Consider the following 14,311-nt stretch of genomic DNA (forward strand, 5'->3'; position numbering starts at 1 on the left):
CTGGACGGGATTTGTCCCGTATTTTTTTTATCATTTTTTTTAAAGCAGCGTCTCATGCAAATCATCCCACACGCATTTTATGAAGATGCCTCCTTTCCTACTTTTGATTGGGTAATACTTGATGTCATCGTTAGTTTGATTGGTCTTTTTAACTGTCCAGTGAGGAGGGCGTGTCTTTTAAGTAGAGTCTGCAAAGTGTTGGCACTGAGATGTGGCGTCAGCGCCAGAGTTGAAGCCCCTAACGTTGCGGTCAGCAAGTCGGCTAACATCCGCCATGTGCCGTCTTTCAGTTGCGAGAAGCAGATCATAGAATGGTTGAAACTGTTGCCCCTAACGTTGCGCCACGGCGTGTGGTTCGTTTATACCTCGTGTCTTCTCATTAAACTTTTATCTCGCGAATATGTTATTGCAATCCGCAGCGGGAGCGTTTCTATAAACTTGATTTAAACTTACGTTTTACACCGTGCTTTGTTTCCCTTATGAACATGCTTGTATGCTTCACTCGCTCCCTTCTCAATTGTTTAATTAATTTTTTGCTCTTCGCTGTTTGCGGCTCCTCCTTCATTTCCCCCTACTTCGTTCTTTTATCTTGCGAATATGTTATTGCAATCCTTAACGGGAGCGTTTCAATAAACTGATTGAAAATAGTTTTGCATTTACCTTTTTAGTAAAAGGCGAGCTTTTAAGCCTGAGAAATCACCCCGTAAATGCACACGTTTAATTGCACATGTGTTAATATATATGGTTACACAGTATTAAAAGACAGTGAACAACGTCAGTTACCTTTGTCCCCGCGTTTGATAAAAGGCGAGCTTTTAAGCCTGAGAAATCACCCCGTAAATGCACACGTTTAATTGCACGTGTTAATATGTATGCTTACACAGTATTAAAAGACAGTCAAAAATTAACGTCATTTACCTTCGTTCCCGCGTTTGACTCGTGCTGTAAATCTCTTCCTTGTTTTTAGTTCACGTGATTACGTAGGAGGCGTGATGACGCGATACGTGACTCCGCCTCCTCCATTACAGTGTATGGACAAAAAATATGTTCCAGTTATGACCATTACGCGTAGAATTTCGAAATGAAACCTGCCTAACTTTTGTAAGTAAGCTGTAAGGAATGAGCCTGCCAAATTTCAGCCTTCCACCTACACGGGAAGTTCGAGAATTAGTGATGAGTGAGTCAGTCAGTCAGTCAGTCAGTCAATCAGTCAGTCAGTCAGTCAGTCAGTGAGTCAGTGAGTCAGTGAGGGCTTTGCCTTTTATTAATATGTATAGATAAAAAACATTAATTTTAGAGTTGATCTCGTCCGTTATAGGAGATGGACGTCTGAAGCAGAGCTCCACTAGCAGGGGCTTTATTTTCCCACGCATTTCATATTATTCAGAGGTAACCTGTATTTTATCCGACCAAGGAACTTCCACTACAATATATAAGCATGAGTAACAAGAAGAAATGTCAGAAAGAACCGGAAAAGAAACTTAAAGCTGCATCAAAGTCTGGACAGACATCCGGCCCGAGTGCAAGGTATGGCCTCTCGGAGACTGACCTGGAACAGGCAGACGAAAGTGCAGATTTCCTGGGACCCCGCTCCATTGTATCGTCTCCAGTCGAGAGTGAAAATGGGAGCGAAGGTGCAAGTGATACAGGTCGCGATGGATCTCCGATTTCTGAGGATCATTCGAGACTAGAAAAGGCCCTGCAGGATGTGCTCTCATCTACTCATCGTGAGCCCGCAGCACCTGCTGTAACAGGAGCTGCACTTCCACTCGTGGAGCACAAAATCCGAAACGAACTGTCCGAACTGAAAACTGAAATGAAAGAGATGATCGCTACACTGGCCTCTGCCATGGCTACGGCCATAAATGAGCTAAAGAAGGATAACAAGAATGAGCTTAAGAAGTCTAACATTGAGCTTAAGAAGGATAACAAAGACCGGGAAACGTGTCTATTTCAACGTTTTGATGTGAACTTTAAAGGCATGTTGGAGAAATTAGAGGAACACATCAAAGAAAATAGATCCAAACTGAAAATGTTTGCCGACCAGATTAATGACGTTACAGATCAGCTGGATGACGTTAAGCAGGCATTCACGGCTCGAGTTGAAACAGAAGAACAATTGGCATCTAACGCCGAGGAAAAAGCTACAGCTGCGAATTCCGAATGCAAAAAATTCGGAGACAGACTTGTGGCCCTGGAAGATGGGTGCAGAAGAAACAATATAAGAATTGAGGGTATACCTGAGAAACGAGAAAGCTCAAACCCAGTGAAAGTTGCAGTAGAATTACTCTCTAAAATAATTGGAGATGATTTTAAACTCGACATTGAGATAGCAGCTGCTTATCGCACATACAGATCAAGCACCTTTAAACCCAGGTCTTTTATTGTCCACTTCAAGCGATTATGATGTAAACTTGATGTGATGGCACTTCTCAGACACAAGCAAGAGATTATATTTGAAAATAATCTTATTCGTATTTTCCCCGACTTCTCACCATTAACAGCTGCAAAACACGCAGCCTACTTTAACATTAAAAAGCTGCTACAGAAAGCTGATATCAAATACAGCCTCTTGTATCCCGCCAAACTGAAAGTGGAAGTTCAAGACCAATATTATGTATTTCCAAGCAAGGAGGAAGCTGAAAAGGAACTAAAGAAGCTGTTTCTGACACTCTTTTGAAAGTTAATAAGGAGCCGTATTCTGTCATGGCATGGGAAGGACCTATCATCTGTTGTTGGATCCACTTTTAAAGAGACTGGTATTATAATTATATATCCTTTTCTTTACTTGGACATTATATGTTTATGTCATAATTACAGTTATAGACGTGAGTGTGGAAGTAATTAAAGTAGGGCTGGGTGTATTTTTTTTTTTTACTACCTTAAAGTAGACTGTTTAACATCATACTCTTGGTTTATTGCTATTTCTGCTATTTATACTATTATACTATTACATTAGCATTTATATGTTTATCCTAGACTACTTTTTAAAATCATTCCCAGGGTTCTTTCTTTTATTATCTTAATATCTTAAAATTGCTGAAGATTATTTTAAGCTTAAAGACTATTAATAATTATATTTTCGGCAGATAGCATTTAGAATTCAGCTGTAATAGATATCTTTGTTTTAATTCTCTAACGCCGCTGCAGGGTGGGGTTTGTTTTGTTTTGGACGTGCTCTGTCTCCTTGTATGTCAGAGGACCGGGACATCGCGAAGTGTGATCAAGCCTCAAGTGGGGGGGCAAAATGGGGGGGGGTCGGGGGATAAAGGGGGGAGAGGGTGTGGGGTTTGAGTTGTCTTCAATTTTTCTTTTTTTTTGTTATAAATTGATCTATTTGTATGGAATGATTACAATTAATAAATAAAATTAAAAAAAAAAAAAAAAATATTTTAAAGCTAATAAGAAGGCAGACAAGCAAAAAAACAGGTGGAGGTCCACGCGGTCCAGACCTAACCCCTGCAGAAGAGTTGGCTCTCCAGCAAAATGCCCATCGCCCTGTTTCTGGGGGCATTCCAAGGGGAAGCTCCTACTCAGAACCAGTGGCAGGATGCAGTGGTCACTTCATTTCAGGTAAAGGATGGCCATTGCATATATTTGTCCTCCATGTGTGCCATAGGTATGTACAATATAGCCCTCTTTTTTGTTGGGTCAGTTGCAGGGAATGTCATATCCCTAGAACTTGTGTCTGACCAACGAGATATTGACGAAGGTCAAATATTTGATGAAGACACTGTGTCTGATTATTCATCAGGAGGAGATAGACATTTTCCAAATAATGTTTGATCAAACTCCACTCTGATCAGTCCCATGTGCCCCAATCACATTTGGAAGTCCTGGTAATGAGAATGTTAGGCTGATTGAGATTCTTCATGGAACTGTGGGTGTTTTTGCCTGTGTATTACCTACCTGCAATGACATGAAACGCCTCTTTTATTGTCTGCACACACAGGTGTCCAGGAAACACTATGAAAACCCGAAGGAAATATTTCAGAGCCAAACAGACTTTACGAATTGCCTGGCAAACTGCACTTTTAGATTTTCTGCATCGCCTACAGTATATAAAAAAAAGTGTCGCTTGCAAAAAACCTCAAAGCAATGCATACTGTCTGTGTGGTTGTGAGAACCTGACTTCGCAGAGTTTGACTTCGAATAAGGGGCTAATAAATCTTTGAGGTACAATATTCCCCCTCGGCTAAAGCGGTATCTTTCGAAAAGAATTTCCTCCGGGAGCAATAAAGGATCTTGCCGATCGCGCAAAACCCTCTCTATATGAAAATTCTCTTCGTATAATTTGCGCTCCAATATCAATAATAATAATAATAATTCATTGGTCGCTCATTCATGAACGGGGAAGCCATGACTGGATGACTTCCACGGACTGTCACCGATTACGTGTGTAAACTAATCCTTGTTTACGTAGAACAAACCTGCTCCGAGCAGGTTTGAGGATTAGGGCGTGTTGCTATCACATCTCCAGCAAGAGTTTCGAAAAACCGACAGATCCAGGATCAGGCCAAATCATCAACATTACATCCGGCTAAACGAGTAATCCACGTACAAAAAATACCCCCCAGTTCTGCAGTGTCCAACACAGACTTCAAACAACAATGTGGCAGACAAAGAGGCAACTGCAGAATAAAATTTACACGAAACAAAAGACCCCTTTCTGGTTTGTTACAAGTTCAGAGGTGTAGTCAAAAACAGGAAAGTACTGACCTCTGCCTTGCTGCACGTTGAAACTCCTGTATTATAGTCCAAGAATCTCATAATAAAGCATCAAAAATGCTACTCAACACAAACTAAATAGTGCCAGTTTCGTAGCAGTACTAAACACTATTTTATGCAGGTTATGTAAAATATTCTTCGCAAAATACATATGTTTCTTATTTGAAAGGATAAACTGCATTTAAGTGACAGAAATATGGGGTGCAGTTATACGGTTATCAACATTTAATATTGAGGAAAAAAAAAAAAAATTAACCTGCCAGTGCAGAAAATGCAGGCCCGAGACAGGACAGCCCATGGCACACACTTAGTCTTTCTGGAGGACCAGGAAATTTCACCTTTACTGACTTTCACAGGTTTTTATTGAGGCAGAATAGGGGTTTTCAATGCAGATAGTGAGCTCTGAAATCACTATTACAAGTGCAGTGCAAAGTTTATTTCACTACAATACAGAACCACGGCTTTCCAATGGTACCTGTCTCCCAACACCCATGATCACAATATCTACACATGCTATCCCAGTTGCAAAACGTTAAAAACACAATACCCACAGTACTTCGGACTACAAAAAACACTAGCACTACCTGCCAGGGTACATTTTACTAACAAAAGCAGGATTAAGACAGTTTACTCCTGTAATGTTCACCACCATACTAAATAAGTCAGCCACTTGTTAACCCATATCTGTGCCCCCTTATTAGCTCCAAAAGGCCCATGGCAACAGCCTTTAGTTGTCCTATACAGCTAATCCACTACTAGGAAAGAGTAAGGCACGCACAGTTCCAGTAGATCTTCGTAACATTTAGCCATATGCTCATTGCCCTTTGTCAAGCACCAAGCCCAGCTTGGTTTCACTGTAGACTCTGAACCCATTCATTTTCAAAATTAAAATCCACTCCAATACTAAAGCAGGCAGGAGGGAGAAAAAAAAAAAATCCACATCCAGTCCGATAAGGTGGGTTAGCACATATATTCTGGGGCGTGCGAATGTTACTGCCTCAAAACCACCACATTGCCCTTTCCTTCGATTTTAAATTCAAATGCCAACGAGGGTTACTTCAGACCCATGCGAGGGGATCAGACCAACGTTATCCATTAGTGCAGGTGGAGTGGACAAGTGGCAAAACCATTTCATTGAAGATCTCAAACCAAAGCCAGAAAGGACCTCACATTAGAGATCAGTCCACACTATGGATTAGAGTTCCATACAGTTATGTATTTACATATCGAATCCCAGTCCAAAAGGGACAACTATTGATGTACGATAGTGGGTAGAAATCCTGGTCTTAAGGACCATCTCCAGTCTGGAAGCGATAGGTGTAGTTTCAAAATCCCCTGGAGAACTACAGAATATACAGCCTATAGAATCACAGAGTCAAATAGAAACAACCAGGCAGCCCTTTTTGAAGTAGTTTTATTCATACAGGAGCTCAAACACCATCATATCAAGCCCCCATGCCAGTTTGAAACGCCTTCAGCACATTCTTCAGGGCAGTTTGAGCATCAGTGCCAAAACCATCAATCTTCTCTGCTGCCACCACGACAATGATTTCACTGATGATCTGTGAAGGAAGATTACAATTACTCATTTTTGTAGTCGCTAGCCTAATGAAGCTTAGAACAAAGTCATGGAAGCAAATAGCAATGTAGACACTAAAATAGTCACATTTAGTGCCAGTCTTAATACCGTTAAGGCACAATTATAGAAAAACACTTCAGGCACTATGCAGTAGCATTTGGGACAGGTGTTCCTTCAAGAAACGATCTCTATGCTTAGTTCAATATGAAAGTGTTATACAATTGTGAAGACTAACCACCAATCATGCAACCAGAAAAGCTTAAACTAAAGAGCCAGTCTACAGGAAAGGGCTTGTCTAAATTAAACTTCCAGAAATAAAACCACATAAACACCTATTAGGCCCAAGTCCCAACCCCTCCACTATTACTACATTCTACTGAGCAATGCCATCACATCAAGCCTTATATCCAGCAGTTACCCGAAAGTTGACCTTGTCATGCCAACGACGTTTTGCCTGCCCCTTCACAAATGACTCGTCTGCCTTTTGATGTTGCACAAATTCTGTCAGCTTGCAGACGACAGTTTCCCCATGGGCCTGGAAGTCAGGATTGTTCTGCAGCTGCTCTTTGGAAAGGCCAGCAAACTTAGGGAACAGCTTCTGAACATCTGGATGGGTCTCAAACAAGCTGAGGATATAGATGGGGAGAAAACAAACTTCATTGACCTACAATATCATGGGCATCTCAAGTTAAATACCAAAATAGCCCCAAAAATCACAGTCCACTAGGCTGTGTGGAGCCTCAGAACAAGTAAAACATCTAACAAACCTTTCCCAGAATAGGAAAGCCAAGTAGGCAAAATAGATTCTACTAAACAGGAATCTGAAATAACCTGATCATGCAATATTCATTTACAATCATAACCCTATTGCTATATTCCACACTTTTCATGGAAAAAAGGCACATTAAAAGGGTTCCTTCTGGAATCTGCATGCAGGCATCCCCCCCATGGCATAATTCTGAAGAGTGACAAAAAAAAAAAAAAAAAAAACCCACAACAACCTAAATACACAGAAGGCAACAGTAAGCAATTCAATTTTAAGAAGTCCATGCATAGTCGAACCCAAAAGGTTCAGCCATGGCCTACATTGCACTAACGGTAAACTTTTGCTATTAAAACAGTCAAGCTATTCAAAACAGCAAAGGGTTTATACAGTAGGAGAAATAAAACATCACACGACGTGTTTAAGGAGATCACGAGCAACCCACAATGGGACTATTAAATCACTTACTGCACTCACGCTGTGACTATTTAATGCTAATACTGGAAGACATTGTAGAATAAAGAATGCAACAGTAACGAATTTAGCCACAAGCCAACAAACACTTAAGGCTTTAACGTTTAAAATATAAAGAGATAAACATTTCAAACATTGAATTGGACAAATTCGTAAAGAGCAAGGAAAAAACGAACCGCTGAAAAATAATCTCCCCATAGTACTTGGGATTAGCCTTCACGGGATCCCAAAAATTGAGCACCTTCTTGTAATCCTCAACACAAGCGCACATCGTGAGGAGACAAACAACTCGATGCTGCTGAAACTCCGATAACAAAACAAGAACACTGCCAGCTGCTCACCTGCCGCCTCCCGTCCTCTTTATGAACCGGCGGCGACTCCGCCCCCTGAGCACGTGCGCCCTGCCCGCTGGAGAAGCCGCTGATTGAAGCGCCGAGACTCACACGGGCCTGTTAATTTAAAGGATGGTCTGATAAATCTGATTTCTTTTCGATTTTTCAGAGGATAAAATAAATAAATAAATAAATAAATAAATAAATACTTCAAGAGTATTCTTAACAGTTAAGTGTATGTTTTCATATTGTACATGGAATTGAAACCTCACACAGTGAAGGGAATCTCATTAGCTGCTAGTTTTAATTCTCAGTTCCTAACTTCAGATGAAGGCTTTTAATTGAAGACCCCTCTTAATTGAACTTTACTTCCCTTTCCTAGCACTCTAGATTGTTAATTATATCCAACTGATTTTACTTACAGTATATTTTTATTTTACTTATGCATTATTTTTAACTCGGAATTGCAGTTACTCCAAAATATTATCCTGAATGTAAGAATATCCGCTTTGCAGAAAAGCAAATATAAAATCCTCCTCGCTTGACTGCTTTCACATGTAAGATTTATGTCTTGGTGTTTTGGAAATGTTCACATCCATAGTTTCATAATTTTATTTCAAACAGTTTAACAATCCATTCATTATTTTACCTCCAGCTGTTTAATTAACTGGTCTTTTTCTCTTCTTCATCTATTTTTGTACTTTCCAAAAAGTGCTACAGTGTGAGATTCACCGTTATAAGAAATATTTTGTCTTTAATTGTTTGCCATCTTCCTGTTATTTCCCCTTTTCTGTGACGTTTGCTCCTATAATTGTATCATAATATTGACAGTGAGTGGAACAGAAAAAGGGGCAAATGACAATGAATACTGAAAGGCTGTGTCAGACCCCCTAGCATCATCACTAGTAGACATCAGTCTGATCCAGAGGGGCACAAAAGTATTGGGGAGATGTCTGAGTAGGTTAGTCGAGGATTGTTTAAACTAGGGAATGAGTTGGGGACAGGAAATTTAGGACAGGCCAGGGTTAAAACTGTACATGATGAAACATACAATAGTGTTAAAATAAAAATGTGTACTACCATAAATTATAACCTAAATTATTAGTGCAAAAGTGAAATATATAAAAGATCAAAATGACTTACCTTAATGCTGGAAGTATGAAAAATTAAACAAGTGAGTTGGATTTGTATATTTGATATTTTAGCAATAACGGAAACCTGTTTAAATTAAAAGATGGGGATGGGTGCAACACAGAGGGAAACACGATGTTTAGGAAGGAGAGACAGAACACAAATGGAGGTTGGGTTGCTGTTTATGTCAGACAGAATTTAAATGCAAGTCCTCTTCAATTGGAAGATGAGCACCCAATGCAGACAGCAATTTTAATTCTCAACGTTTTAGTGATATTAAAAAAGCAAGTTTATAGGGGGATAGTAGTACATACAGAAAGCAACTGTCAAAGGAGGTGTTAGATTGATTGATGACTTTAAGCCCCGCTCCCAAATATGAAAATATGATTTATGAAAATATGAAATATAAAAAATATAATTTATGAAAATATAAAAATACGAAAATTTATGAAACTATAATACTAGGGTGTTGTACCGTGTTAGCCATTATGAATGTAGAGAAAAGCCAAGCAAAATGACACATTTTATTGGCTAACTAGAAAGATTACAATATGCAAGCTTTCGAGGCAACTCAGGCCCCTTCTTCAGGCAAGATGTAATACAGAAACTGAAGTTTCCTATGTTTATATACACACTCTAGGACAAGAAACAACATTGGTAAATATTTAAATGAGAGATTTTGAATGTAAAAAATTAATAGATTCATTCAAAATATGAACTATACCCCTCCCCTGGGGGGTTGGACCACCATCATAATTGATCATCTCTAAACCACGCCTTTTAGGGTGGGTCTTTCGTAAATCGGACACCTATCACGCCCCATTAACAATACTCACGCCCCCAAGGTACGCCTTTATCTCTCTATCTGCCTATAGGGTTAGGGGTGAGGCGTGTCTCTCACCCCCGACTGTGGGAGGAGACGAAAGAGTTCTTGTATAAAATTCTAGTCATTTAGTGAAAACGCCACGACACACAAAAGCAAACAGAATGGACGGTCTTGTGAACGGTCCTTAGAAACTGAAAGCAAACTGGGTGTCCAGAAGAACGTTACAGGAGTTACGGGAACCACGCTTCAGCTCTGTCTGGTACGATTCTAACTGTGCTTTGTGTCGGGTAGAGGTGAAAAGAAATGCTGAGGGACAGCTCACGATCGTTGTTTCCAAGAAGGAGCCTATCCTTCCCGAATATAACGAGGCCGGTCACAAAGAGGAGGAAGATAAAGAAAATGTGATAAAGGAGCGAGTGAGTGAAATTAATTTTTCTATAAAAGACTGGACTTTTTTTAAAGCTCTTATGCCAAATATTGATGAAGCTATTTATCAAGGAAAACTGTCTGACCAGATGAAAAGAATTAAAAGAAAATTGGAGGAGGAGTTTAGCATGTTGAATAATTCATGTTCGGAGGAGGAGGAAGAAAACTGGGAAGCAACCACCCCCTAAGTGAGCGGGGATAAATACAGAGGTCTTTTCCATAGTCTACATTAACCTAAAACCCTATCGAGATGTCTTCAACTACCTACCCTACCGAAGCTGGTGCTAGCTGGGACGGTCGTCTCCCTGTTCTCTCGGTCTCTGAGGTGGCAGAAGTCCTCGACATTTTGATGCGCTCCAAAGAACCAAGCTCCGGAGGTATGGAACATACGTCCGCCGCTGACTACCTGTTTTGGCCGGCTAACCTTCAAGCCAACACTGCATACTCTACCTCCGACGAGATGATCGACACTAACCTACAGCCCCGCTACTCTGCTGCAGACCAGATGCTGACAGACAACGATGTGTTTTGGCCGGCTAACCTTCAAGCCAACACCGTCTACTCTACTCCCGACGAGATGATCGACACTAACGATGTGTTTTGGTCGGGTAACAACTAGCAGCCCGCCGGCTATGCTCCTGATCAGTCCTGTTGGTCTATGGAACAGACGGCGCCCCGCGACGGCCTGTTTTGGCCCGACGACATCGTACCTAACTCCGGGTACTCTGCTCCTAACAACTCTCCTTCAGACCCTCCATCTTGGCCGGATCTTCTGATGCCCTCAAATGACCAGATCTATTGGCCAGAACCTCAGTTACCCGCCCCTGATGATATGTATTGGCTGGACAGTCTCCTGGAGAACCGTACAGTACCTGACCTTTTTGTTCCTGCTGAGGATGCTCGGGGGAGCCTAACGGGCGCTGAGGAGATAGCTGTGCAGGCCATGCGGCAAGAAGAGGCCATGGACGAACTGGTAGATGCTCTGTCCGCATGGAAGCCATCGTCCCGGGATGCTGATTATGAGGGTATGGACCTTGAACAAACTGACGGGCCCCTGGGTCAAACACTTCGAAAGACTCTGAAACTGGTCAAGAGTTTGATTGCGGCTCTTCTGGACATAATAGTCGATCGGGACCTAAAAAGCACCTGTCATGGCTGTTTCATAGATCACCCCAGCCAGACGCAGCATACGTGTCTGTTTGAGCCTGACTCTGTTTATCGGGTTGGCCGCTTTCAAGAGGTTCTGACTGTTTTCCGCAAACCGTGGCTCAGGAGCCTGGTCATAAAGACTCTGGGTTGCTTCAACATCTTTCTGCCTTTTCACAAGGTTCATTCATTTGTTCAAAATGCTGTCGACGAACTGGAAAATGAACATTCTATTAGCGAAGCTATTGTACAAGCCTTTCACAACATGGACGATCCCTCTTACTCAAAAATACGTGAAATAGCCGATGCTTTCTCTAAAAGACATTTTTCTGTACCAAACACGACCGATGCACCTTTGGGGTTTTACGGGGAGTACGACTTAGAAAAATCAGACGAAGTGTCTGAACTCAATGTGCCTGTGCTATGAAATGTTTTAATCATGTTTTTTAATACTGCCGTTTTGAAATTTTAATAATGTTTTGAAAATTACCAATAAAGCCTCATTTGATTTTTAAACCATTGACATTTTTCTTTCACCATCAGCGATGGAGGGTTACTTGAAAAAAGTTTATTATAACCTGGCAAATCCTGGAGGCCTTCCCATGGGCTCACCACCTATGGGAGGGGCCAAGGAGGTCGGGTGCAGTGTGAGTTGGGTGGTGGCCGAAGGCGGGGACCTTGGCGGTCCGATCCTCGGCTACAGAAACTGGCTCTTGGGACGTGGAATGTCACCTCTCTGAAGGGGAAAGAGCCTGAGCTAGTGCGCGAAGTTGAGAGGTTCCGGCTAGATATAGTCGGACTCACCTCGACGCACAGCTTGGACTCTGGAACCAATCTCCTTGAGAGGGGCTGGACTCTCTACCACTCTGGAGTTGCCCCCCGGTGAGAGGCGCCGAGCAGGTGTGGGTATACTTATTGCCCCCCAACTTGGAGCCTGTACATTGGGGTTTACCCCGGTGGACGAGAGGGTAGCCTCCCTTCGCCTTCAGGTGGGGGGACGGGTCCTAACTGTTGTTTGTTTGTATGCACCGAACAGCAGTTCGGAGTACCCACCCTTTTTGGAGTCCCTGGAGGGGGGTGCTAGAGGGCATACCTTCTGGGGACTCCCTCGTTCTGCTGGGAGACTTCAATGCTCACGTGGGCAATGACAGTGAGACCTGGAAGGGCGTGATTGGGAGGAATGGCCCCCCTGATCTGAACCCGAGCGGTGTTTTGTTATTGGACTTCTGTGCTCGTCACGGATTGTCCATAACAAACACCATGTTCAAGCATAGGGGTGTTCATATGTGCACTTGGCACCAGGACACCCTAGGCCTCAGTTCGATGATCGACTTTGTGGTCGTGTCGTCGGACTTGCGGCCACATGTCTTGGACACTCGGGTGAAGAGAGGGGCGGAGCTGTCAACTGATCACCACCTGGTGGTGAGTTGGCTTCGATGGTGGGGGAGGATGCCGGTCAGGCGTGGTAGGCCCAAACGTGTTGTGAGGGTCTGCTGGGAACGTCTGGCAGAGCCCCCTGTCAGAAGTAGCTTCAATTCCCACCTCCGGCAGAACTTCGACCACATCCCGAGGGAGGTGGGGGACATTGAGTCCGAATGGGCCATGTTCCGTGCCTCTATTGTTGAGGCAGCTGACCGGAGCTGTGGCCGTAAGGTGGTCGGTGCCTGTCGTGGCGGCAATCCCCGAACCCGCTGGTGGACACCGGCGGTGAAGGATGCCGTCAAGCTGAAGAAGGAGTCCTACAGGACCCTTTTGTCCTGTGGGACCCCGGAGGCAGCTGATAGGTACCGGCAGGCCAAGCGGAATGCGGCTTCGGTGGTTGCTGAGGCAAAAACTCGGGCGTGGGAGGAGTTTGGGGAGGCCATGGAGAATGACTTTCGGACGGCTTCGAGGAGATTCTGGTCCACCATCCGGCGTCTCAGGAAGGGGAAGCAGTGCAGTGTCAACACTGTATATGGTGGGGATGGTGCGCTGCTGACCTCGACTCGGGACGTTGTGGGTCGGTGGGGGGAATACTTCGAAGACCTCCTCAATCCCATTAACATGCCTTCCAATGAGGAAGCAGAGCCTGGGGACTCAGAGGTGGGCTCCCCCATCTCTGGGACTGAGGTCACCGAGGTGGTCAAAAAACTCCTTGGTGGCAGGGCCCCGGGGGTGGATGAGATACGCCCGGAGTTCCTCAAGGCTCTGGATGTTGTAGGACTGTCTTGGCTGACACGCCTCTGCAACATCGCATGGACATCAGGGACAGTGCCTCTGGATTGGCAGACCGGGGTGGTGGTCCCCCTCTTTAAGAAGGGGGATCGGAGGGTGTGTTCCAACTATAGAGGGATCACACTCCTCAGCCTCCCTGGAAAAGTCTATTCAGGGGTCCTGGAGAGGAGGGTCCGTCGGATAGTCGAGCCTCGGATTCAGGAGGAACAGTGTGGTTTTCGTCCTGGTCGCGGAACAGTGGACCAGCTCTATACCCTTAGCAGGGTCCTGGAGGGTGCATGGGAGTTTGCCCAACCAGTCTACATGTGTTTTGTGGACTTAGAAAAGGCATTCGACCGTGTCCCTCGGGGAATCCTGTGGGGGGTACTCCGAGAGTATGGGGTACCGGCCCCCCTGATAAGGGCTGTTCAGTCCCTGTACGATCAGTGCCAGAGCTTGGTCCGCATTGCCAGCAGTAAGTCGAACCCGTTTCCAGTGAGAGTTGGACTCCGCCAGGGCTGCCCTTTGTCACCGATTCTGTTCATAACTTTTATGGACAGAATTTCTAGGCGCAGCCAGGGTGTTGAGGGGGTCCGGTTTGGTGGGCTCAGGATTGGGTCACTGCTTTTTGCAGATGATGTTGTCCTGTTTGCTTCATCAGGCCGTGATCTTCAGCTCTCTCTGGATCGGTTCGCAGCCGAGTGTGAAGCGGC

At 43.7% G+C, this 14,311-nt stretch overlaps 1 protein-coding gene across 1 annotated transcript; it reads right to left on the reverse strand.

Moving 5' to 3' along the window:
- Positions 1–6,127: 6,127 nt before the first annotated feature.
- LOC114663950 (myoglobin-like) lies at positions 6,128–7,867 on the reverse strand. Its single transcript, XM_028817907.2, has 3 exons — positions 7,721–7,867; positions 6,726–6,933; positions 6,128–6,290 (listed from the first exon to the last, which is right to left on the reverse strand). Exons 1-3 carry the CDS (start codon positions 7,813–7,815, stop codon positions 6,174–6,176), a joined length of 420 nt encoding a protein of 139 aa, XP_028673740.1. The 5' UTR covers positions 7,816–7,867; the 3' UTR covers positions 6,128–6,173.
- Between the last annotated feature and the right edge of the window lie 6,444 nt (positions 7,868–14,311).

The sequence above is a fragment of the Erpetoichthys calabaricus genome, chromosome 13 (genome assembly GCF_900747795.2).
Source record: "Erpetoichthys calabaricus chromosome 13, fErpCal1.3, whole genome shotgun sequence".
Classification (NCBI taxonomy): Eukaryota; Metazoa; Chordata; class Cladistia; order Polypteriformes; family Polypteridae; genus Erpetoichthys; species Erpetoichthys calabaricus.